At 39.0% G+C, this 24,435-nt stretch overlaps 1 protein-coding gene and 1 long non-coding RNA gene across 4 annotated transcripts in view; one reads left to right on the forward strand and one right to left on the reverse strand.

The window, feature by feature from the left end:
- The window catches only part of LOC121527241 (NACHT, LRR and PYD domains-containing protein 12-like), a 26,439-nt gene continuing 2,004 nt past the window's right edge, over positions 1–24,435 (forward strand). Inside the window, exons 1-17 of one of the 3 annotated variants that reach the window (XR_005993386.1) lie at positions 1–51; positions 3,394–3,644; positions 6,940–7,166; positions 8,269–10,057; positions 10,520–10,693; positions 12,322–12,495; positions 13,275–13,448; positions 14,972–15,148; positions 15,813–15,986; positions 17,088–17,261; positions 19,067–19,107; positions 19,205–19,299; positions 19,625–19,668; positions 21,280–21,494; positions 21,632–21,897; positions 23,329–23,445; positions 23,654–23,743. Coding sequence is in view for 1 of the 3 variants with exons in the window: in XM_041814100.1 (XP_041670034.1) it covers positions 40–51; positions 3,394–3,644; positions 6,940–7,166; positions 8,269–10,057; positions 10,520–10,693; positions 12,322–12,495; positions 13,275–13,448; positions 14,972–15,148; positions 15,813–15,986; positions 17,088–17,261; positions 19,067–19,107; positions 19,205–19,299; positions 19,625–19,668; positions 21,280–21,494; positions 21,632–21,897; positions 23,329–23,445; positions 23,602–23,743 (4,246 nt within the window). In the remaining 2 variants the exon portion in view is untranslated. Of the gene's footprint in view, positions 52–3,393; positions 3,645–6,939; positions 7,167–8,268; positions 10,058–10,519; positions 10,694–12,321; positions 12,496–13,274; positions 13,449–14,971; positions 15,149–15,812; positions 15,987–17,087; positions 17,262–19,066; positions 19,108–19,204; positions 19,300–19,624; positions 19,669–21,279; positions 21,495–21,631; positions 21,898–23,328; positions 23,446–23,601; positions 23,744–24,435 lie in introns of all 3 variants that reach the window. The other 2 variants (XR_005993387.1, XM_041814100.1) reach the window with 2 other exon arrangements.
- Positions 21,350–24,435, reverse strand: part of LOC121527243 — a 9,968-nt gene continuing 6,882 nt past the window's right edge. The window contains exons 3-4 of the long non-coding RNA XR_005993388.1: positions 21,742–21,867; positions 21,350–21,477 (exon numbers count right to left, since the gene is read on the reverse strand). This is a non-coding gene — a long non-coding RNA (uncharacterized LOC121527243). The remainder of the gene's footprint in view (positions 21,478–21,741; positions 21,868–24,435) is intronic.

Genomic DNA, 24,435 nt, shown 5'->3' on the forward strand with positions numbered 1-24,435 from the left:
ACAACCAGATCTGGAAACTGGAGAGAGACCAAGAACCTAATGGAGCCACAGGTTAGGAACCAACACACACTTCATAACTTGTTTGAATGTTTAACAGCTAGCAAAATAAAAGGGATGTAGTTTGATGTAAGAACTCTGATTTTGGCGACTGTTTCATCATTTAAGTCTTGACATTCAATTGGTCAGATTTATCTCTCATGCTTTTACAATTTCACTGCAATTTTAAGAGCTCTGCATTGGCTAGCAGTTTGATTTAGAACTGATTTTAAGATTCTTTCATTAGTTTTTTAGATCTCTTAGTGGCCTTTTTTATTTCTTTGGTTTGCTTTTGAGCCCAGTCCACAGGTTTTCAGGAAGCACCCTGTTAACGAGAACAGGAAGTGCTCTGTAATAGTCTCCAAAGTCAGACCTAAAACATTTTGTTTTATCTCATCTGGGGAAAAGCTTACCTGAAGACCTGAAGCCCTGCTAATGTTAATGTTTTTTAAAGCAAACTCTAGACCAACCTCTTTAGTCTTGCCTTTAACTAAATTTTAGATCATGCGCAAGTTCCTGTTGTTACAGAATCCATTATTTCTGACATATTTGCCAATGTTGCGTTTGGACTATGCACTATAGAAAATAACCTGCTCATTTAAACTGAGGTAAAAATTTGCACTCAGTTTAACTGAGTAACTTTCAACCAGGGGTGGAGCAAGGTGTTGCCAACATTAGGGGCTTAGCCCAAGACCAATGTTCCCTCTAATTGTCAAAACTCCTGGGCAGACATTCAACCCTCCTGAGCACCTACTTCATTAATTGTGGGCGTCATGTCACATACACTACGTCCACATGGCAGTACCATAGCAGCACCTCTCAACCCCATATATCATTATAAGTGACTCATGATTAATAATCACTGTTCAAGACATGAATTTCACCATTCATTTATTCACAAGCCACTCTCAATTTTAGCTAGCCACAATTTTGATGTCTGGAAATCTTGTTTAATTTTTATCAAGGTTTATTTCAAGGATTTACAATCCTTTGAATTGTAAAAGAAAACTGTGATTCTACCTTACAAGCATTTGTCCACAGGTGAAAACAGACATTACCAAAGTTTGCAGTTTCATATAAAAAGGCAGAAATCTAGAACATCTTGGATGAGACAAAACACATGCTCTGTTCTCATGCTTTATCAACCTAATCACAGTCAGGTCTCCTAAAGGACTTCTACCTGCACAAGTTAAACAGCACATTACAGAGAAATCACACTGTTAGAAACATCAGGGCTTAAATCCTTTTGTTATCAGTCCATTAGAGGAGATCTAACTCTTTCCTGGTCTCATTGTAGATCATTTTAGCCAGATTAATTCTTTAAAGCACAGTAATTACATAAAAATAGCCATCTATTTATTGTTAAAAATCATTAATAATTGTTTATTTAAATAGTAGATTATTTGAATGTGTTCAATTAAGTTTACACGGGAAAGATGTAATCAGCTGTTTTAACTCTTATAACTGTAATAAATAGAATGATAAAAACAGAGAAGTTTACAGCTTTACTATTTTCAGCTGAAGTCTTTTAACTCCTGTAGAAGTTTTCTCCTCCTGGCTCCTGCCTCTGTCTCTGAGGCTTTATGGTGTTTTTGATCAGTCAATTATCAATATACAGTAAATCTATCATTTTACTTGCAACGTGGCACTTTTCAAATGTTTTGATAATGAGCTCATGTACTGAGGTTAATCATTAGGGTGTATCGTCATGATGAAATGTAGAAGTGGAACGCTCGCTAGTGAGAGAGAGAGAGAGGTTATTTATATAGACAGTAGATTTAGTACATTTAAAGCAGGAGAAAAGTTCAGTTCTGTGTTGAATCCTTTTCTCCTCTGCAAAACGAAGCCTCAGGTCTACACCACCAACACATTAGTTTGTGTTTGTCTGTCTGTGAGTGGTGTTCATGTTTGTGTCGCTGTGTGAACGGCATGAAGCCAAAAGTGTCTGTGCAAAGATGCATGACGGACACATCGATAGACTCAGCCACATGGCAGTTATTTCGGGGGGAAAATTCAAGATTCAAAGATTCAAAGTGTTTATTGTCATGTGCACAGTTAGGAATCATGTTCCCCTGAACAATGAAATTCTTTCTTTGCTGTCTACAATGAATGCCACACAGCAAAGTATAAGATATAAAACATATAAATACAAGGAAAAACTACAAGACACAAAAATACACACAATAAAGAAAATTAAATATAGGCTATATAGTAAATATACATCTGAATGTACAAAAGGGCAGTGAAATAGAATAGACCGTTGAGCAGCATGTCAAGCTGAAAGTGATGTAGTGCAAGGCTGTATGTGCAGTACCTCGGCTGTATGTGTGTTGCCTTGGCAAGGTGCAATGTTGTGCAAACGGAGTTGTGCAAACGGAGTTGTTACTGAAAGGTTTGTATTTACAACAGTTTGAGAGTCCTTTTTACTTGTTTAGGAGTCTGATGGCAGTGGGAAATAAAGAGTTTCTGAGTCTGCTGGTCCTGCATTTCACACTTCTGTACCTGCAGCCTGAGGGCAGAAGTGTGAACAGTCCCTGCTGTGGTTGGGTGGGTGGGGTCCCTGAGGATGGAGGCAGCTCTCCTGTGGACTCTGCGGTGGTAGATGCTCTGCAGAGAGGCCAGTGGAGTCCTGGTGATCTTCTCTGCAGTCTTTACCACTCTCTGCAGGCGTTTGCGGTCCAAAGCAGAAGTGCTGCCGTACCACACAGTGATGCAGCTGGTCAAGCTGGTCAAACCACCCTGTATGTGTAAATCAGTCATTGAAACAAATATCCAGTTCACACACACTGGCACTAAGGGCTGAGCACAGTTAGAGGGAAGTAGAGTTTGTGACACTGATAAATCTAACTCACCAAAGTGCCTCACTGAGTAACACTCCGTGGCTGGAATCCACCCATATTCGGCTGCTGTCAGTATCAGGCCCTGCCATCGGTGTGTCGGCTGTTACATTATGCGATAGCCACACTTTACATCTCTCACGTATGAGGCATCCATGGAGGTATAAACCCTCGGCTACAGTACTAGATAGATTTTAATCAGAGTGGTTAGTCTGTGACTGAAGTGACACAGGCACAAGCAGACACACGACGTGAACGAGCTGTGAGCTCAGGCTTAATTAATGTGCTGTATGTTGGCTGTCTACCAAATCATACTTTAGAAACTTTACCTGTATTTTAGTCCAGCACTAACATTTTTTTCTTTTCCAATCTCCTTGACAAAAACCAAACTTACCTTTTTGCTAGAGTTTTGATTACCAAATATCTATTTTTAGCTAATCATTGTCTCGTCTTTCACATGTAAAGTTTTCTGTCGTACTTTAAGTTGACAAACTTAACTGTGATCTTTGTGCTTCCCCAGGATTCATCATCCGGAAGTGATTTGGAGACTTATGATGGTATTGGAGAAATGAAGATTAGATTGCCGCCTCAAGGATTCAACCATCTGTTGGGCAATTATGATGATATTGATGATGATGATGATATTGATGATGATGTTGTTGAAGAAATGGCGATGGAATGGAAGCCTCCAGCATCCAAATCTCTGTTCACGAGAAGTGATTCGTTAAATGTTTTACCCCCAGATAATCAACCAGGACCCTCAGACACAAAGTAAGTGGGAGTGTTACGTGTGGCTGGCTGCTTGTTTGGTTAACCTTCTCTTTTCGTGATTAATTACTTTGTTTGTTTTACCAGGCTTTTCTTTTTCCCAGTTAGATTATCTCTCCCAATGCATGTCAAGATTGTTGGGTTTTGTTGTTTTAGTTTGGCTGTAGTTCGCCGGTAGTCATGTTTTCTTGTTGTTTTCTTTTCTATCTTGAGTAGTTAGTTTCTTTTTGGGTTAGGTAGCTTCAGTTAGGGGTGGTGGCTGGTCTGATGGCCCATTGCGTGCTTAGCCACGTCCACCACCCCTCTTTTGTTCTTTTTGGCCAGCGCCTACAGCCCTTTTCATTTCACTGATTTCATTTATTAACTGATTGCCTTTATTAATTTGTTAAATTAGGCTTGGACTATTTATTTTGAAACTCAAAATCATCTGTTTGTGTCCTTTTGTATATGTTGCTGGCACTGTGCGAAATACGGGGGGTCTAGGGGGGTCTGATACCCCTTAATTGACACAAGAGACCCCTTGAAACCCTCAACTGCAAAATTTTGGGGGGTCTCTTGAGAAGTATTTATAATGTCATTTTTTCAATTGCTATTGTCACTACAGATACCATTTGAAAGCATGTCATGTTTGTTTTAATTAAGTTCATTGTAAAGAATTTATTCACATATAATAAGGAAGAATAATGTCTTTGATAAAGCTTCCAAACATGGGGGGCGCTGTTTCAAATGCTCCGCAACAATGACCTCACGTAACCCTGCCATACAGCTTATGCATTTCTTACCTCAGTGTGCTTAAATTCAGCGAAATATGTCAAAGAGAAAGCAAAGTTCTTTGCTTGAAAACTTTGGATTCACATCTAAAAGACTAAACCGAAACAGTGGTGAAGATGTAGCAGAGACATTCCGAGCTAATTCTGGCGAGGCAGCTGCTAGCACATCTACCGGTGAGTTGGGGACTCCAAAAAAATCTATTAAACCCAGACTTAATTAACTGTATGCGATAGACCTGCTGTACTGATATATATATTTCGCCATACGTCGGTTGGCTGGGTTCATAAGTGCGCATATGCGTGTGTATATTTACGCGAGCCCGCACGAGAGCGACGCACCAGTGTCCTATTTGGTCACAGAGCAGAGTTGTGCTGTGGTCCTGCAGCTGTGTGCAGCTTTGTTGATGATGATGCTAGACTGGGTGATGTGTGTTTAATGTGTGTGTATGCATTACTTGTGGTCCTGTATACTGCATGCTGTGTAACTTCAGCCTGATACTGGAGCGCTAGTTAGGGTGGCCCCCCGATTGTGGCCGGGTATTTCGCACACTGGTTGATGGTCTCTTTTGTTCGAGCCCTATTTTATCTATTAATAATCCAAGAGGCCATAACACTTAGTCTAAGTTAAACAAGTATTTATCCCATTAATTTTCATGAAGAGAGATATGCAAAGTCTTAAGTGATTAGAACCTATTGTGACTTCATGTACTTGAAGGGGTAGTGAGGCAGACAGCAGGAATAGGATACCCCCTTATGGAGTCTAGACACTGGTGGTGGTGTTCATGAGGGATACAGGATCAGAGGACCAGTGAGGATCAGGACTAGATGCTGATGAACTGAATGGAGGTGGCTGGGGTGGAGGAGTGTTGTGGTGTCCATACTGAAACGGCAGGTTGACTGTGAAAGAGAGAATGAGATTTAAAATATGATAGGTACATGATGATTGGTCAAAACATGTGGTGACAGAATCTGTTTAGCTGAGTATGTAAGAGAGTGAACACCCAAAATCAGCTGATCACTGAGCGAGAAGAGATAATGAGATAGAATAAGAGCTGGTCCTCTAGCTCCCAAACGGCTCTTCATTTGTAACCACTTTGGATATCTAAGTGTGTATTTATATAACTCAAAAAGTAAAAAAGATTAAACTGGCTCTCAAATGTGAGCCAGCTTCTGTCGTTTTCATTAAAGAGTCAGCTCATAAAAACCGTCTTGGCCTTGAACAGGACGTCATTACTTGGTCTCATACCTCACAAAAATTATATGTTTCATAGTATACCAGCATTTCCATTGAAAGCATGTTTAGAACAAAAAACAAAGGAAAGGAATTACTCCTTAAGGGAAGGCTATGCACTTTACATTCTTCTTCTATTTTTTTTTTAAGATTTATTTTTTGGCCTTTTCATGCCTTTATTTGATAAAGGAAGGACAGTGGATAGGCTTGGAAACAGGGAAGAGAGTGGGGAGAGACATGCGGTAAAGGGCCACAGGCCAGATTTGAACCCGGGCCGCCCGCGTACATGGGTAGCGCCTTAAACCACTTGACCATCTGCGTTCCCACATTCTTCTTTTTTTTTTGATAATTTTGGCCCTGTTCATGTGTATTGCATAAAAGTACACTGTTTAAAATCAAGAGTTACACTCAGGCTGTTAAGCACAAAAAAATTCCGCCATTGAAACCCAGTCAAACTGCACTTTTTTTTTTTTTTTTTTTAAATCTTGCATCAATTAAAGCTTAATACATGCATTTTATTATATCTGGGTGTCAGTCTGGGCTTTTGTCTTGGAATTGATCAGTTTCACTACTTAAAAGATGGCATCATTTTGATCATATTTGGCACATAGAGAAAAAAACATTCTAAACATGCAAAAATTAATGCATAAAAACAGTGTTGCTACCAATAATTGACATATCCCATGCTGTAATAATTAACACAAACAAATTTACTTTGCATGTAGTATACTGATAATAATTATAAATGATAATAAAATGTTTTTTTAATTGAAAAAACATGGTGGTATCATGACAAAAAATGGCATTCAAAGGTTTAAAATCTTTTTAAAAAAAATTAGGAATATTTGATATCATTAATTAGGTCAGTTATAAGTGAAAAAATAGCTCCATTAGAGTATAATGAAATATCAATGTAAAATATTTTTACAGCTACCATATGAAAAGCAAGTTTTCTGCACTTTGCAGCCTGAGTGTGAATCATATTGAAACCATCCCTGAGGATTAAAGGGGCCCAACTCGCTTCTTGACTCAGTATAAGACTCCTCCCATCATCCGTCTAGGCGTCAAGTAGGAGTCCTGCAGGGCAAAGTCACTTGTGATACTGATTTTCTCCACTCCAGGTAAATTAGTTATTTTGTGGTAAAAGTATCTTTTTTAGGACTTCATACCTAAAACCCCTTAAACTTGAAACCCACAACCTTCTTGGCCATCTGAGCATCTAGATTGTGTTGGTCAAATCTTGGTATTTCCAGCATCATTCAACAATCCGTTAAATTACAAAGACATATCTCCACAGACAGAAGAGGGGTCATATGGAGGAGCAGCCGTCCTGCTGTACTGTGTGTCGGGACCTGCTGAAGGACCCAGTCTCTACCAGCTGTGGACACTGGCTCTGCAGACAGTGTGCTTCCTCATACCAAGGACAGTCTGGTTCATCAGGTGACTCCCCCTGTCCTCAGTGTGGAGAAACATCCAGAACAGGACATGGACCTGAGGCAGCCAGTCAGACCAGTCCTGAACGAAGTAAGACTGTACTTCTGTCTGCTTCTGCTTACAATCAAATCCAACCCAAGTTTACCTCCATGTTTTTTCTTGTTCTTTTTGTCTTGTCCCACAGTTTAGCCTGCTGTTTACTCGCCTCTCTTAGAAAATCTGAATTCAAAATACTCACATGGCCCCTGTCTTTGTATTACTCAGTCAGAATGGTTCCTGGTCTTTTTTAATGTACAATTTCTGCCAAAATCTGAATGTCAATTTTTACATAGTAATTTTAGTCAATACTGGTATCAATAACAATGTATTGTTGTACTACAGGCCTAAAACTTCAGATGTTAAAATGCAATTCTAGGAATAGCTGATATAGGTCTGTTGGTCCTGCCTAAAACTCAACAAACTTTCTCATCAGCCGAAATTAAAGAGACAATATGTGCAAATGTTTAGCACAGATATATATTAATTTAAAAAGTGACTTTTTACTATGTTATAATCTTACTATTATAATTGGTGCCATGTCTGTCTATCTGTGTGTCTGTGTCGATTTGCATGCCACATCATTGCTCTAATTGTCCTTGAAACCTCTCAGAAGACTTCTTGGGTGTACTGGTTTGAAACTGGAACTGTGAATAAGTCTGTTAAACCCTAAAACATTGCGGCTAGTTATCTTAAGGGACTTCTGCTGCGTTCCATTTACCTCAGAAGTCAGAGCTGAGATTTGCCATCACACCAGAGTTTCCATATGAACCATCAACAGTCACAAAGTTACTCTGATGGCCACTCAACAGTCCCAGTCATCTTGATGACCCTATATGGTTTAAAAACACTGTGCAAAATACGGGGGGTCTAGGGGGGTCTGAGACCCTTTAATTGACACAAGAGACCCCTTGAAACCCTCAACTGCAAAATTTGGGGGGTCTCTCGAGAAGTATTTATAATGTCATTTTTTCAATTGCTATTGTCACTACAAATGCCATTTGAAGGCACGTCATGTTTGTTTTAATTAAGTTCATTGTAAAGAATTTATTCACATATAAGAATAAGGAAGAATAATGTCTCTGATAAAGCCTTTAGTAACCATAATTGCCAGACTAAGTTTCTTTGTTTTGGTTGATACATTTCCCATTTTTAGTGAGAGGCGGTCTCCATGAGGTTTTGGATGACCATAAGATCAGCCTGACGAGGAGATGTGAACGTGTGACTGAAGGCGGCGATAAAACAGGATGCAGAACCCTCTTAAACAGGATCTACACAGAGCTCTACATCACAGAGGGACAGAATGAAGAGGTGAACACCCAACATGAAGTGAGACAGTTTGAGACAGCTTCCAAAAGGAAGATCATCCATGACACACCAATCAAGTACCATGAGATCTTTAAAGCCCTCCCTGACCAACAGAAACCCATCAGAGTGGTTCTGACAAATGGCGTCGCTGGTGTTGGAAAAACCTTCACGGTGCAGAAGTTCACTCTGGACTGGGCAGAGGGTTTGGAAAACCAGGACATCAGTCTGCTGATTCTGCTGTCATTCAGAGAGATGAACTTGATCAGAGATAAGCGCTACAGTCTTCTGGAACTGCTCCATGTTTTCCATCCAACATTACAGAAGATCAGAGCAGAGACGCTGGCTGTCTGTAAACTCTTGTTCATCTTTGACGGCCTGGATGAAAGCAGACTGTTGTTGGATTTCAACATCAGTAAGGTTGTTTCTGATATCACACAGAAGTCATCAGTTAATGTGCTGTTAATAAACCTCATCAAGGGGAATCTGCTTCCTTCAGCTCTCATCTGGATAACTTCTCGACCTGCAGCAGCCAATCAGATCCCTCCTTCATGTGTGGACAGGCTAACCGAAGTCCGAGGTTTCACTGACACCCAGAAGGAGGAGTACTTCAGGAGGAGGTTCACTGATGATCTGTCCAGCAGAATCATCTCCCACATCAAGACATCCAGGAGCCTCCACATCATGTGTCTGATCCCAGTCTTCTGCTGGATCACTGCTACAGTTCTGGAGAACATGATGAGCACAGAGCAGAGAGGAGAGCTGCCCAAGACCCTGACTGACATGTACTCACACTTCCTGTTGGTTCAGACAAAGAGGAAGAGGCAGAAGTATGATGGGGAACATGAGACCAGTCCACAGGAGCGGTTGGAGGCTGAAAGAGAAGTTCTTCTGAAGTTGGGGAGGCTTGCATTTGAACATCTGGAGAACGGAAACCTAATGTTCTATGAAGAAGACCTGGAGCGCTGTGGTCTGGATGTCACAGAGGCCTCAGTGTTATCAGGAGTTTGCACAGAGATCTTCAAAAGAGAGACTGGGATCTTCCAGAAAACAGTCTACTGCTTTGTTCATCTGAGTGTTCAGGAGTTTCTGGCTGCAGTCTACATGTTCCACTGTTTTACCAACAGGAACACAACAGTACTGGAGGCTTTTCTTGGAGAAAACCTGTCGGGTTCAACTCTGGATGTTCTCCTTAACAGAACAATGATGAAAGCGCTAAGAAGTAAGAATGGCCACCTGGATCTGTTTGTTCGCTTCCTTCATGGACTGTCGCTGGAGGCAAACCAGAGACTCTTAGGAGGCCTGCTGGGTAGGACAGACAGCAGTCCAGAATTGATCCAACGAGTCATCAACAACCTGAAGAAGATGAATAGTTATAATATCTCTCCTGACAGAAGCATTAACATCTTCCACTGTCTGATGGAGATGAACGACCTCTCGGTGCATCAGGACATCCAAGAGTTCCTTAAGTCAGGGAGCAGACCTGAGGAGAGGCTCTCTGAGATCCACTGCTCTGCTCTGGCCTACATACTGCAAATATCAGAGGAGGTTTTGGATGAGTTAGACCTGGAGAAGTATAAGACAACAGAGGAGGGAAGAAGGAGATTAATTCCGGCTGTAAGGAATTGCAGAAAGGCTCGGTAAGGTCAGATGTGATGCGTATCATACATCAGTATCAGCTGATAATTAAGGTCTGTGAATGAAACAAAATCATATATTTTACTTGTTCATCTATAAAGAAAAGGTCAGCTTTAGAATTTTTTACACATGCATTGCTTTATTATTTCAATTTTTTGCCTCAAGTTAGATAAAAACTTTTTTCAGTTGATAGATTTGTATAGCCAGTATGTTAACACAATCAGACCTGGTCTGTAGTACTTTGATTATTAGTGAGGTATTTTCTCTGGAGGGGTCCTAATTTTAATCTCTGCAGGGATGAAAGTTCACAGTTAAACCAATGTGACAGTCTGTTAAATCTTTTAAGTCAATATATTATCCAACATATGGAAGTAAGCTAGAAAACCGATTTTGTCACAAATGCACTGTGTAAATGCCGTGTGTCCTCTTTCATAATTCATATTTCCTACTATGTATCCCAACAGACTGTCTAGCTGTGGTCTATCAGAGACTCACTGTGAGGTCGTGGCCTCAGCTCTGAAGTCCAACCCTTCTCATCTGAGAGAGCTGGAGCTGAGCTTCAATGAGCTGCAGGATTCAGGAGTAAAGCTGTTGTGTGCTGGACTGGAGAATCCAAACTGCCAGCTGGAGACTCTGAGGTCAGATTCAGGTTCTCTTTATTGTCCCATAAGGGGGCAAATTAGTTTTGCAGGAGGAGCACACATGTCCAATCTTTGATTGTAGTTTCTAGACATGTATTTAAAATAAAAATCCAATTCCAAAAAACTTGTGATATTTTGTAAAATATGATTTAACAGAAAACAGTGTTTTGATCCTATTCAACTTACAGTATAATAAATCAGACACAGTTCAAAGACAAGATATCTAATATTCAAACTGAAAGATGTTGTAACATTTTTTTGGAAACATACGCTCACTCTGAATTTGAAGTCTGCATCACAATCCAGAAAATCTCCCCAAATCTGTCCTTCTTCAGAAATTATGGTGCTAAAGAGGGTTCGTTTGGTGATAGGGATGGAAATTGATTAGATAAGAAAAGTAGATATACAGGTTTTTACTAACCTTGCAAAGCTGATGTGACATAAGAAAGCAGCAACAAGAGGCCGGTGCCATTATGGCGGAAGAGCTTAGCATGGATGCTGCTAAAGCACCAGTTTATCAGAACTTGATGACATTTCTTTTTCTAAAGAAGAAGAACGAACAGTAGTGAGTTGTTTTCTTTTCAAAAACAACAAAAGCCGTGTACCGACATGTCTACATGTTATGCAGTTCTATATGGTAGCTGCGCATGTGCACCTCGGTAGCGGCGATGACTTCATGTGTTTTGTTGATGACTGGCCCATAAAGATGTGACAGACAAAACGTTCATCAATTACACACCCAGTTTTTTTTTCAAAGTCTCTACCCTTTCCCAAACGCTGTATATCGCGGCGTGTCAGGTTAGCTTTTCACTGTTAACAACTCAAATTTTATCGAGTCTCTTTCTTTGAAGAAGATGTATGCCACCTTCAGTGAGAGTCAAAGACAAGCACACTTCAATTACTGGCTGTTAACAGTTAAGATAACTACAAATGTTAAACATCAAGTGTTTGGAAAGAGAACATGCTAAAATAAACCGAAATTCTCTTTTTTGTTGAAAATGTCTCAGTTAAAACAAACTGCTCTCTGGATGTTCAATCTCTGAACTTGAATTAGACTACAATATTACTGCTCAACAAAGCCTTAAAATAAATATAACACTAGTCTCTGGATCCTAGATCTCTGGATGTCTAAAAATAAATCAACATCTTATATAAAATTAAGGTCTTGTGCAAAAAGATGCATGCCTTGCATGAAATCACTGTACGACAGATGTTGCATGGTGCGCTGCTTGTGTCTTTTTTTTTTTTTTTGGAGAAATGAAGCCACACTTTTGACCACTTTAACCTGTTTTTGTGACTTTCTGCCATTTTACTTCCTCGACTTTACTGTTCTTGCTCATTTTGCTGACTGCCTCTCACTAGACCTTGTTTTTCAAGGTACATAGAAGTAAGGCATTGATAAAGCCGGGCATACACTGTGCGATTTCAAGCCAACCATACAACAGTCGTGGCAGAATGTCAACTTATACTGTACGTCTGAAACGCTTATGATGCACGACCATCACGCACGATTTATGTGCTCACACTATATGGCAGAGCCAGGAGAGATAATAATAATAATAATAATTTAAAAAATGATAATAATAATAATTTCTCCGTATTTCTTCGTATTTTTCTTCATTCAGGCTGAGTCGCTGCTTTCTGACAGAGATCAGCTGTTCTTACCTGGCCTCGGCTCTGAGGACCAACCCCTCCCATCTGAGACAGCTGGAGCTGAACTACAACAAGCTGCAGGATTCAGGAGTGAACCTATTGTGTGACTTTCTGCAGAGCTGGAAATGCGAACTGGAGACTCTGAGGTCAGTATTTCAGTCTAGCTTTTCTATTTTACCTTCTCATACTTTATCAGAAGTTTTATAATTGTAAATCATTTCTAGCTCTAGTTGGCATATGAATATTATACTATAGCATAGCTCTTGAACTCAATTAATGAGTTCCATCAGCAGTTTGTAGTAAAATTCATTCTGCTTCTGAGAATGACTCCCTTTCTTGTCATTTGAAAAAAACAGAACAAAATGAAGGAAAAAAAACTACAAATGTCCACTACGGAGGACATTTTTTAAACATTTCAATACTCTGTTAAAATACAGTTAAAATAATTCAGACAATGTTTCAATGTGTTGTTAGGAGGCTTGTATAAAATATGCCAACAACAATAAAATGCTCAGTAAAAAGTATTATGCAGTTACTTTTCCTCTTCCCATAAAATGCGCTTACACTGATGGACGCCATTTTCCTTAATGAGAAAAAGAAAGGGACCAAAGCCCCACCCCTTCACATTTGGTATCAGGGAAAAGCCTTAAATATCCTCTGTACATGTCAAAAGGTGTTTATTCAGTAGTATGCAGTGGGTGGGAGATATTCAGGTTTACAAATGTCCTCCACAAAGGACAAATTTTAACTACTGGTAGTCAGGAGGCTATGATGATTTACAGTAACATGATGACAGAAACACTGTTTCAGTTTAGGAAAAGCTCAACAATTCAAACATGGTTATGTTACGCTACACATTCAAAACATGACCATATGTAACTGGACATTAAATAGACTTGTTTTATTAACAATTATTGTTTTTCAGATTGAGCCGCTGCAGTTTGTCTGAGGTCAGCTGTTCTTCTCTGGTGTTAGCTCTGAAGGTCAACCTCTCCCACCTGAGAGAGCTGGAGCTGAGCTACAACAATCTGCAGGATTCAGGAGTGAAGCTGCTGTGTGGTTTCCTGCAGAATCCAACCAGCAGACTGGAGACTCTGAGGTCTGTCACCTTGTATTTCCTTAGGGCGTAAAAATAATGTATGGTTATAATAAAAAAGGCCACATCTTAATCTTACAAATTAGTTTAATGTAAAACACCGATACGGTGAACAACAAAAAATAACTTATTTTGGATCATTTAATGCAATATGACAAACCTTAGTGGACTGTGCTTTGGTGGTGAATCAAATATTGGTTGGACATGTGTATGTACATTACTTTGCATGACCTTTAGGCATGTTTGGGCAAAAAAAAAATTGGGGCTGCATTAAGTCACGCTCTGGATGTCCTTGCATCTTATCAGGGGCATGAGAAAATAACTTGTTGTCATGCTAGTGGTCTCTGGGCATTTCACCAGGGGTGAGATAGTCAAGATCTGCTGTTGAACTTGACTTTGGCTGCTAAATGGCAAGATGTGTGAGACGAAATTAAGCGTTGAACAATATTGTTTTTTCTGTGTCGATATCAATACCGATTATCAGTGGTGACTGATAACCAATATTTAAAATCAAATGTGTTTGTTATGACAAACAGAATATACTTCATGTGACAAATATAAAACTGCATTTTGAAAAATTAAGGACAGTACACAATGTAGTATTGCTTCTACCAACATGAGAAAGCACAGAGCAACACAGTAGCAGCAGGAAACAGGATGTGATAGAGGGAAAACAGCCAGAGGGTAAGACACATCTTGCAGTGGAGGCAAAGTAGCACACCTTTAAATTAACAATTTTTGTATGATTATCAATACAATAAATTGCTGATACTGATAATTGGCTGAATGCAAAATACATCGTCACGGACGATTGTCTACCCCTAGTTGAAATGTGTCAGGGTTGACTCTAGCTCCCCTTACTGTCTCTCTCTAGCCCCAGTTGTGGCACATCAGGCCCCATGATGAATCTGTGGTGCCCTACATGTCTGAAACTTATGCACATGAATGTATGTGTCAGTCTGATTTTATTTTATTGTCAGATCTTCTCCATGAAATATTCTTAAATGAAAGTTAACTAGAGAAGTTATTCAAAGTATCATACATGAAAATATATTCTACGATTTGAAAATGTACTGTAAGGAGGTTTCATCTGGTTATGAAGTTGACTTAAAACATAAAATGATTAACTTTCATGACTGACAGAAGTGGCAGACACCAACATCTGGATAATTTATCATTTTTGTATGGTTATTTTATGTCTGTCCTTCACCACATAGTTGGCCAGCAGAGTAGTTGCACAATGACTTAAAGAGCCTTTTTTGAAACTTTTACAGAAAATGCTTACCATGAATTGAAGGTTGCAAATTTGAAGAAAATCATTGGGAGTAATGCTAAAAGTTGTACAAAATGACACATTCGTTGCAGGAGATCCAAGTGTTAAACTGTACAAATAAATAGGAGGTAAATATATTATTAATTAATCATTATAAAGTCCTTATTTTTTTTTGCATGCATGGATATCAGTCACATCAGTGAGCATATGGACTTCATATAATTACAATTTAAATACTTTTTTTTTCATTTAGGCTAAGTGGATGCAGATTGTCAGAGTCTAGCTGTTCCACTCTGGCCTCAGCCTTAAACTCCAACCCCTCCCATCTGAGAGAGCTTGACCTAAGCTACAACAACGACTTGCAAAATTCAGGAATGAAGCTGCTGTGCAATTATCTGCAAAGCCAGAAATGCAAACTGGAAATTCTGAGGTTAGTTCACTGACTATAGCTTATAAACACATATACTCTGCTTCACTGGTTGCGTATGTCATTTTTTATCTCACTGGTCATTTTAATAAATTCAATCCACCTCTCTTTAGTCATGTTTCAAGTTTCAGGATGAAAATATTTCTGTGTTTCCTTGTAATAAAATCTGTTGAATTTGTTTGGAGGGGAGATTTTTATTAAAAGAAATGGCTAAACCAGTCAGTCAGTCAATCACTCAATCAATCAATCAATCAATCACTCAACCAATCAGTTTATTCACAACCATTAAAATACAATACAATCCATCGTGATACTTCATTAAAAAAAAGCTTATTTGTGAAAAGGGACTCCCGAGAAGCTATGTAGAGCTTTTAAATGGGGTCCAGACATAGTTTTAAGCAATTTGGGTAGTTGGATGGACTAAAGGAGATTTGGTATGATAATGTCACAAGTTTTCTGACTTTCTGTGATAAAAAGTGTCATGCATTTGTTAGGGCATGACACATATGAATATTCAAATAATTATGTGGATTAAAACAAAAAAATATACTTAAATATCTGTTAGTAAAATGTTACTGAGAACATACGTATGCTACACTTGAACATCTGAGCACGGGTGGTTGGGTTATAAGTTAATTTTTTTTTTATCTATGCTATGTTAATTCAGATTGAAGAACTGCAGTCTGGGAAAAAAGAGTTGCTCTTCTCTGGCCTCAGCTCTGAAGGCCAACCCCTCCTATCTAAGAGAGCTGGACCTGAGCAGGAACAAACTACAGGATTCAGGAGTGAATTTGCTGTGTGGTTTTCTGCAGAGTTCAAAGTGTGAACTGGAAACTCTGAGGTCAGTCACCCAGTTTATTTCTTGGTTTATTATTATTACTATTATTATTTTTATTATTATTATTATTATTACTACTACTATTATAAGGGATGCATAATAATTATCAGTACTGTTAAATTATTGGTTGATACTGCAAATATTTCATACAATTTTATTACTCAGTTTATACAATTTTTACTGTTTTAATCCACTGATAATAAAGACATGCTGTTCACTTCATGAGACTACACATTCAGAAACAGTAGGTGGTGTTGCGGTACGTGACATGTCTTTAAGATCCGAAGAAAAAGGAGAAGAAGAAACCTCTTGCTGCACAGAGAGTTTTTGGTGGGCTTTACTTTACTAGTGTGAGAGTTTTTCAGTCTTTAGGAGGATAACACGATTGTGTTTGTGAAACATGCTTCACAATGATCCTGAAGAGAGGGAAAAAGCCCCAGGGGTAGCCTGCAATGTGAAATATTAATACTTTTTTGTTTTTATGTTGATGATTACGGCTTACAGCTCACCAAACTCAAAAATGCACTATCTCATAATTTTAGAATATCCCAAAACACCAGTCCAAAAAACAATGAATTCATATCACAGAAATATTGAACTTCTGGAAATTATGCTCATTTATGCACTCAGTACTTGGTTGGAGCTCTTTTTACACGAATTACTGCATCTATGTGATGTGGCATGGAGCCAATCAGTCTGAGGTCCTGCTGGAGTGTTATGAAGCCCAGGTTGCTCTCATAGCAGCCTTCGGCTCATCTGGATTGTTCAGTCTGGTGTTTCTCATCTTCCCCAGAGACTCTGTATGGTGTTCACGTCAGACCCAATCAAACACGGTAATACCATGGTCAGTAAACCAGTTTCTGGTTGGTTTGGCTTTACTGTGGGCAGGTGAAAAGGAAATCAGTATCTCCATAAAGCTTCTCAATAGATGGAAGCATGAAGGGCTCTAAAATCTTTCGTTAACCTGAATCCTATTTAGTGTGGGTGTTTAGTGATTCCATTTATAACTATTTAAATTGTGAACGTTTCTTAATCTCAAAAACAGATCATCAAGACTGAGTATGGTTGAACTAATTTTTTGAAATGGTTTATTCTCATTTCTAGACTGAGTGGCTGCAGGTTGACAAATATCATCTGCACTTACCTGGCCTCAGCTCTGAAGTCAAACCCTTCCCACATGAGAGAGCTGGTCCTGAGTGAAAACAGCCTGCAGGATGAGGGAGTGAGGCTTCTCTATGAACTTGTGCAGAGTCCACACTGCAGACTAGAAACTCTGAGGTCAGTGAAGAATCCAAGGCAGTTCATGATGTTCAAGAAGGGTTAAACACAACTGATAACTGCTCCAACAGGATATCCCAGATTTTCACCGTCTACTGTTAGCTTTTAGATAAAACATCCAAAGGTGTTAGTATAGATGAAAAATTAGTGAAAAAACACTTCTATGGATGATCAAAACAATACCACTCTAAGTGGGGCTTGGATCTCTGTAATGGTATCACTACAAAGGGTCAGCCTAACTCAAGCTTGTGTGATATGGCCTAAAATGTATATCATGGTTTTCTTTTTCCCTGAAGTAGCATTAGTATTATATTGCAGTATTACAAAGTAGAAGAGCTTCATTTAAATGCTTATTCTGGTGTTACAACCCCATTTCTTTCCCTAAAACAAACCTGTGATGGTACACTCAACTCATGTCTGTGCTTATAATACAGAAAAGATTTTAAAATTCTTTCTATGTTCACTTCTTTGCAACTGATCCCAGGGCTGCCACTGGCCAAAACGGGGCCCTAAGCAGACTCTGAAATTAGCCCGCCCCATTCACTGTCCAATACGTGGGGGTTGGCCTGCCCAACATTTAAATGGTTGTTTAAGCCGTTACACGATGAAGTGCTGCAGCGTCTGGCCAAATACAAATCGAGCCGATTCAATGCAGCATGCAGCACTTGTTAAAGCCCTGGACTGGCTGACAGAGATGCTCTGCAAAGTGTACACTTTTGCTATGTTGCTTTTATTTTAGACATCCTACTCAGAAAGGAAAGAACACATGTTTTACTCCTCGTTTCCACATATGTATAGTTATGGAGGCAAGTCAACCGGAAGTCCTTCATTCCTATGACTGGGTGCTGAGTGGTGTCTGACCTGCCTGTGAAGATTTCTCCTCCCTTTCGTTATATTTTCATCTTGAATGTGCCACAAATACATAGAAAGGAACAAAAATTTTACGGTAGATTCCATAGAGGCCTTATGCCAGTATGCTAGCTTACCAAGCTACTAACAACATCACAGGTTAAGGTCGGCCACACACTAGACAATTTTTAAATCTTATGCAATTGTAAAAACGTGGGAGACCACAGACATCAGGACAATTGTAAACAATTTTTCATCTTTAATGCTTTGAACGCACAGACTAAACATCTCAGCCAGACTGTCAGATCACTGGAGACCACACACCTGCCAACATGCCTACGACTTCAGAAAAAAAAAACCCACAGTGTCTGTGATACCTTCTTGCTGTCCCTCCACAACAGGCGGCCCTGGCATGCATTGCCATGCAGCAAAAGTCATTAAACAAGGGAAAGACTCGGGATGAAATCCTGGCTGGAATGAAGCTACAGTTGTGTTTATGGTTGTAAGCGGTGAAAGTATGTATGATCCAACTGGGGACGCTACCCCGTCTGCTTGCTCTTATTGGTTGTTGTGGGTACTTTGTCAGTGACACTACAACCTAGAATCATAAATATCAAACATGTTCTGACATCATTAACAAGAGTTCTTTAATCTCTTTTAAAGCATCTCCACACTCAGGCAATGGTGCTGCGGGTGGAAATGGACACATACTGTCAATGAATTTCTTATAAAAGTGTACTCAATATGCAGTACTGTCATCATGACATTAATTAAAGCAGTACCGTGGTCATTTGTTGTTACCCCGGTACACCCTATTACCACAGTACTGCCCATTCTTACATTACATTGCAATTATATGTCTTGTGCAAGGACTTGGACTTGAAGTTTGCTAACTTAGAGAAAAGGAATTTCTTTCAAATTGGATCCATAACTTTTGCAATGTTGTATTTTTGAAGGATTAAGGGAGAGTGGGTCACAGCTGATGACCATGAAAAATGTGAGTATTAAGGCAATGTCTGCATTCATAAAGCTTTTATGAACCATTTATAAATAAGCAGATGCTCCTTGTTAACTTTTGTCCTTCTCTTCTTAAGCTCACAATCCTAATGTCACATCACTCCTGTCAAGCGACATCAGTGACAAACAGGATGAGAAGGAAAAGCTTCACCAGCCTAATGATGATAAAGAGGTGGGGGAAACACCTACACAGTTTGAAATTTTAACCATAAATGACTTAGATTTAAAATTTTTGAGATTTCACCACTGTTATATTTAAGTCAAACATCAATTATAAAATAGATTTTTAGGATGATAAGTGAGATATTTTTTCATGTATGGTCTCAGAGGTTTTGATTTTAAGTGGTTGAAAATAGAGCATAATAACTTCAAAATCACACAACAGCTTTTTCCCAATTCTTATTATAGCAAAATTAAAGTCTTCACATCCACTAGTTTATATAAGAATTGATCTGGAGAGCTTTTAGACTGTAAAGTTCTCCTTTTCTTAATTCCAGGCTTTGCTGTCCTTCTTACCTGAACAGACTAACTCTTCATACAGGTAATCAAATGCAACAACAACACATGATGAGCTCCATTTACAGTGCCTATAAAAAAATTTGACGTCCTTGCATATTTTACCCTTATATTGATTTTATAAATCAGTCATGGTCAATATAATTTGACTTTTTTGACCAAAAAAACCCTCTTCAGTGTCAAAATGAAATAGAGATTTCTACAAAGTAACGTCAATTAAACAAAAATATGTAGTGTTAAATAAGTGACTGCATAAATATTCACCTCCGTTAAAGTGACTGACCTAATTCAACAGAGGTCCAGAAAATTTTTGCTAGTAGTCTCACAGTTAGTGAAATGGGGATCACCTGAGTGTAGTGAATGTGTCACAAGTAGTATAAAGATTGTAGTAGTAAAGACACCCGTGTCTGGAAGGTCCAGTCACTAGTTAATCAGTATTCCTGGCTACCATTACACCATTAAGACAAAAGGACACTCCAAGCAATTCAGAGGAAAGGTTATTGAAAAGTAGAAGTCAGGGGGTGGAGACATAAACATTTCCAAGGCACTGAGCATCCCCAGAGTTCAGTTAAATCCAATATCAAGACACAGAAGGAATATGGCACATGTGTGAATCTGTCTAGATCAGGCCGCACTCACAAACTGAGTGAGCGTGCAAGAAGGAGATTAGTGAGGGGGTCTACCAAGACACCTATGACTACTCTGAAAGAGTTACAAGCTTCAGCAGCTGAGATGGGAGAGACTCTGCATCTTTTTTACATCAGTTATTGGTGCTATCAGGCTGCAGAATTTCAGATAATAGGCTGTGAATTAGGCTGTACAATGACAGAGTCCACACATTTAAAGGCAGATGTGCGGTTGCTATGTGTCATTCCAACCAACAAGTGGAATGAGTGGTTAATGAGTTTTAATATTTAGAAATGCAAAAGTACTTTAGCACGTCAGTTTTAGAAGTAGGTAACATAACACTGATGACCACAAACACACCACCCCCACAGTGAAGTACGGTGGTGGCAGCATCATGCTGTGGGGATGCTTCTCAGCAGCTGGCCAGGAAGGCTTGTTAAGATGGAGGGTAAAATGAATATAGGACAATCTTATTCAGTCTGCAAGAGAGATCTGTCTTGTCTTTGACCTTAAAAAGTTGTTTTTTGTTTTTGGCCAAAATCCAAATTCTATTGACCATGATTGGTAAATAATATCAATAAAAGGGTAAAACATCCAAGGGGTGAATGCTTTTGACAGGTAGTATATTTCAGAGCCCACTGTTAATCACCTGATAATGATGATGACTACCCTTAACAGTTAGCATGCCACATAAAGAGGTGCTATATTGGATATGTATTGTTTATGTCTTAATTCTGAATGGTATTGAGACTGTTAAAAATCACAAGCTTTAAGCAAAGTTCTGCTCTATGAAAGATTGTGAGCAATTAAACTGTGACACAGATATGACAGTAGATCAAATTAAATGTGTCCTTGCAAGTTCATTGGCCATGTGACCAGCAGGTCATTAGATTTCAATGAATATCTTGGAAAATAAGCTTTTATACAGTCAACAATTTCTCACTTTGAAAGCACATCACTTCAAGATGTATAAAAATATCATACTAGTTCTGCCTGTTGGTGTTTGCAGGTTCAGGTGTCCTGGTCAAGGTTTTTTCCAGTGTGCTTTGACTGGACTGGTGTTTGTTACAACAAAGGAGGTGGAGCTTCAGTACAGGACTGTCCAATGGGATGAGAGCCTCCTCCAATCAGCCGGCAAGAAGGCTGCAGGGCCGCTGTTCGACATCCATGGTCCTAAGGAGGCTGTGTGTCAGCTCCACTTCCCACACTGTGAATCAAAGGAAGGTAGAGACAATGTCTTCAAGTTTATATCAGTGGAGATTTCAAATATGATGTTTCTGATTCTTGTGCATTGCTTTGTTGAACTAACGGGCAATATTGGTAAGATATTAATGACATTGAACAATGCTTTTCCTTCCCAGCGTTGCTTGTTGATGACCTGTTGTCAGTCATCCACATCAATGATGATGGAATGAGCTTCTTAAAGCCACTTGAGATCACAGATACTCACGTGGTTGTGAGTGTCCCTCACCTGTCTGCCTTCGGCCTGGTCTGGGATTATGTTCAAAGGTTTGTGGGATTTTTCAAGCCAGTAGAGGGCCTAGTCCTGCTGTTCCTCCGACCTCCCAGCACAAGAAATCAAGTGCTTGATGTGTTTCTGGTGCCAGAAAACATTGACATGAACAAGGTAAAGCTGAGCATCATATCTTTATTCTCTTTGATGATTTTTTACTGAATCTGTAAACTTTGGTTTTTCATTTGGATCAGATGGATCTTGAGAAGGAAAAACTCACACTCGACTAAATATGCTTCCTTATGGATATGTTTTCATATAAAAATACAGTGCATTCAGGCCTCCTTCACTTATTCCAATTTAGCCTGATGCTACAGTTGTTTAAATTCATTTTTTCACTCATCAAGCTGCACTCAGTAAATTTATACAAAATAAAAGGACTGAAATATCACATTGACATTGGTATTCTGACCCAACACTTGGAAATCATCTTGTGGTAAAATAAATTGATTGGAAGTGATCTGGAAAGGCACACACCTCACAGGCGTGAGGTGGCCTCACAGCTGACAGGGATTTCAGAGCAAAAGTAAGAGAGGAAACCAAGAACCAAGATGAAAACGTGAAGGGGGTCTGAATTATTTTTCAATACACTGTACATCAACATATTGCATTGTTATGCAGATGACATGTAGTTGTACCTCTGAAGCCTGGTGTTAAAAAAATCTTGAGGTTTTTGTTCATCCCAAACTTTTATTTTTTCAAATCTATTTGTTCTTTTTCTAGGGCTGTCAGGCGGAAATTTTTGAAAATTTGGAAAAATGGAAAATTGGAAATTAAAGAAGAAGAAAGATAAAGATTTTATCACTTTTCAGGGCACCTCAGGTAGATTGCAGGTTAAGACAGGAAGTTAACCACGGAAAAGGAACTTTTATAGATTGAAAAGGCAATATGGGAACATTAAAAGGTAGATAGTTGATGACATAAGGTTAAGATAACTTCTGACTTAACCACTGAGCTGTCTGTGTATTTTTTAAAGTGAAATGATACATTAAGGAGCAGTGGTGGACTTATCTGACATTACTGAGGCCTTGTCCACATGGAGATGGAAGTAATATATTTATACAGAAATGCACCAAAAAGAGAGAAGAACAATACAGAGCATGCATATAAAGCACGAGCACAACCCTGTAATCCACCATTTTTGTCTTGGACCCCCGCATGCAGCTTAAGTGGGCTATGCTATGTATGACGTAATCGTTTCAAGAAAGATGGCCGTCCACATGGAGACAAAAAACAAAAACGTTTGCGTATACTCCTGAGTTTGTCTCCGTGTGGACAGAGCCTGAGGCTCCAGAGAGGCTTATGTGCCATAACCAAAGTCTATTGAAAGGGGCAATAAAGCATGAGCACATTCAGTTTGATTGATTATGATTGCCCTTAATGGTGTTGCAATGATGCATGGCTTTTTTTTTTTTTTTTTTTTACTTTTCTGTTGTTTATTGTAATTCTCTGTAAAGCACTTAGGTCAACAGTTTAATTCCTGAATGTGCATTATAAATTACATTTAAATTTAAACAAATTAAAATTGAAATATTTTTTCTGAAGCTTGTTGAACAACAAGAAGGAGCTATGAAGATCAAGACCTCTTCTAATTGTCCTCTCAACTTCGGTGAAAACTGCAGCGTCTGCTGTGAACCTGAGGGTTTCAAAATACAGCCTGAGGTCAGAAAACCTCATTCACTTCTGATATAAATATGTAGCCATGATTAAATATTAAATTCACAGCAATTCTGTTTCTATTATATTCCTGTTGAAGAGAATAAGACCTAAACATTTCTTTAGAGGTTGGAAAATAACAGTTTGCTTTAATATTTACAGCATGCAACATTTCACTTAAAGTATGGACCAAATTTTTTCCCAACATTTGAAGTTTTCCTCACTGCAGACCAAGAGGCAGTGACTCTGATAATCCAGGACCAAGACGGGACAGGGGTCTGGAAACGTCATGTGTTGCTGACAGGTAATTAGAGTCTACACAGGAATTTTTTTTGTTGTTGTTTTTATTTTACCCAGCAGTAGAAGCTGTCCTTTGATTCTGCATCAATGCAGAGGCAGAAGAAAATCACGGCACACTGACATTGCTTGTAGATTATCTGCCCTGCAGCTGGCTCTACTAATTTTCATTAACAACCAGTTTCCCTTTCAAACAGGGCTGATTTCTAAGCTTTTCAACAATAGTTAATTGTAAATGGCTCAGCTGTATCCTGAAAGTACATGCAGAAGTCCTGCATGTACATTCAGGCTACAGGTGATGCTACTTTTTGACTACTGATGGTGATATCGAGCAGAATTTGAACAAGGGGGGCCAGCCTTACAGATATGATTAGATCCAGGGAAAGAGAAATCTTTATCTGTGTAAATGAAGAAGTAACAATGACAAATATTAATGCAAAGAGGGAGCCATTGTGACACAGTGAAGACATTATCCCTCTGCAAAATAGGTCTTTAACCTTCATGTGTCCCTTTTGGGACAATTTCATTTTCATCTCAACACCATTTTACGAGTTTTCAAGCCTAAGGCATGAGCTATGGTGATATTTTTTTGTATTTTCATGGCATTTTGAAAAATGTTGTCTTGACTCATATCCCATTTCTAATATGTACTGGATACAAAAATTCTGATGTTTGTGTCCTTATAGAGTCCATTCACCT

Source organism: Cheilinus undulatus, linkage group 19 (assembly GCF_018320785.1).
Source record: "Cheilinus undulatus linkage group 19, ASM1832078v1, whole genome shotgun sequence".
Taxonomy (NCBI): domain Eukaryota; kingdom Metazoa; phylum Chordata; class Actinopteri; order Labriformes; family Labridae; genus Cheilinus; species Cheilinus undulatus.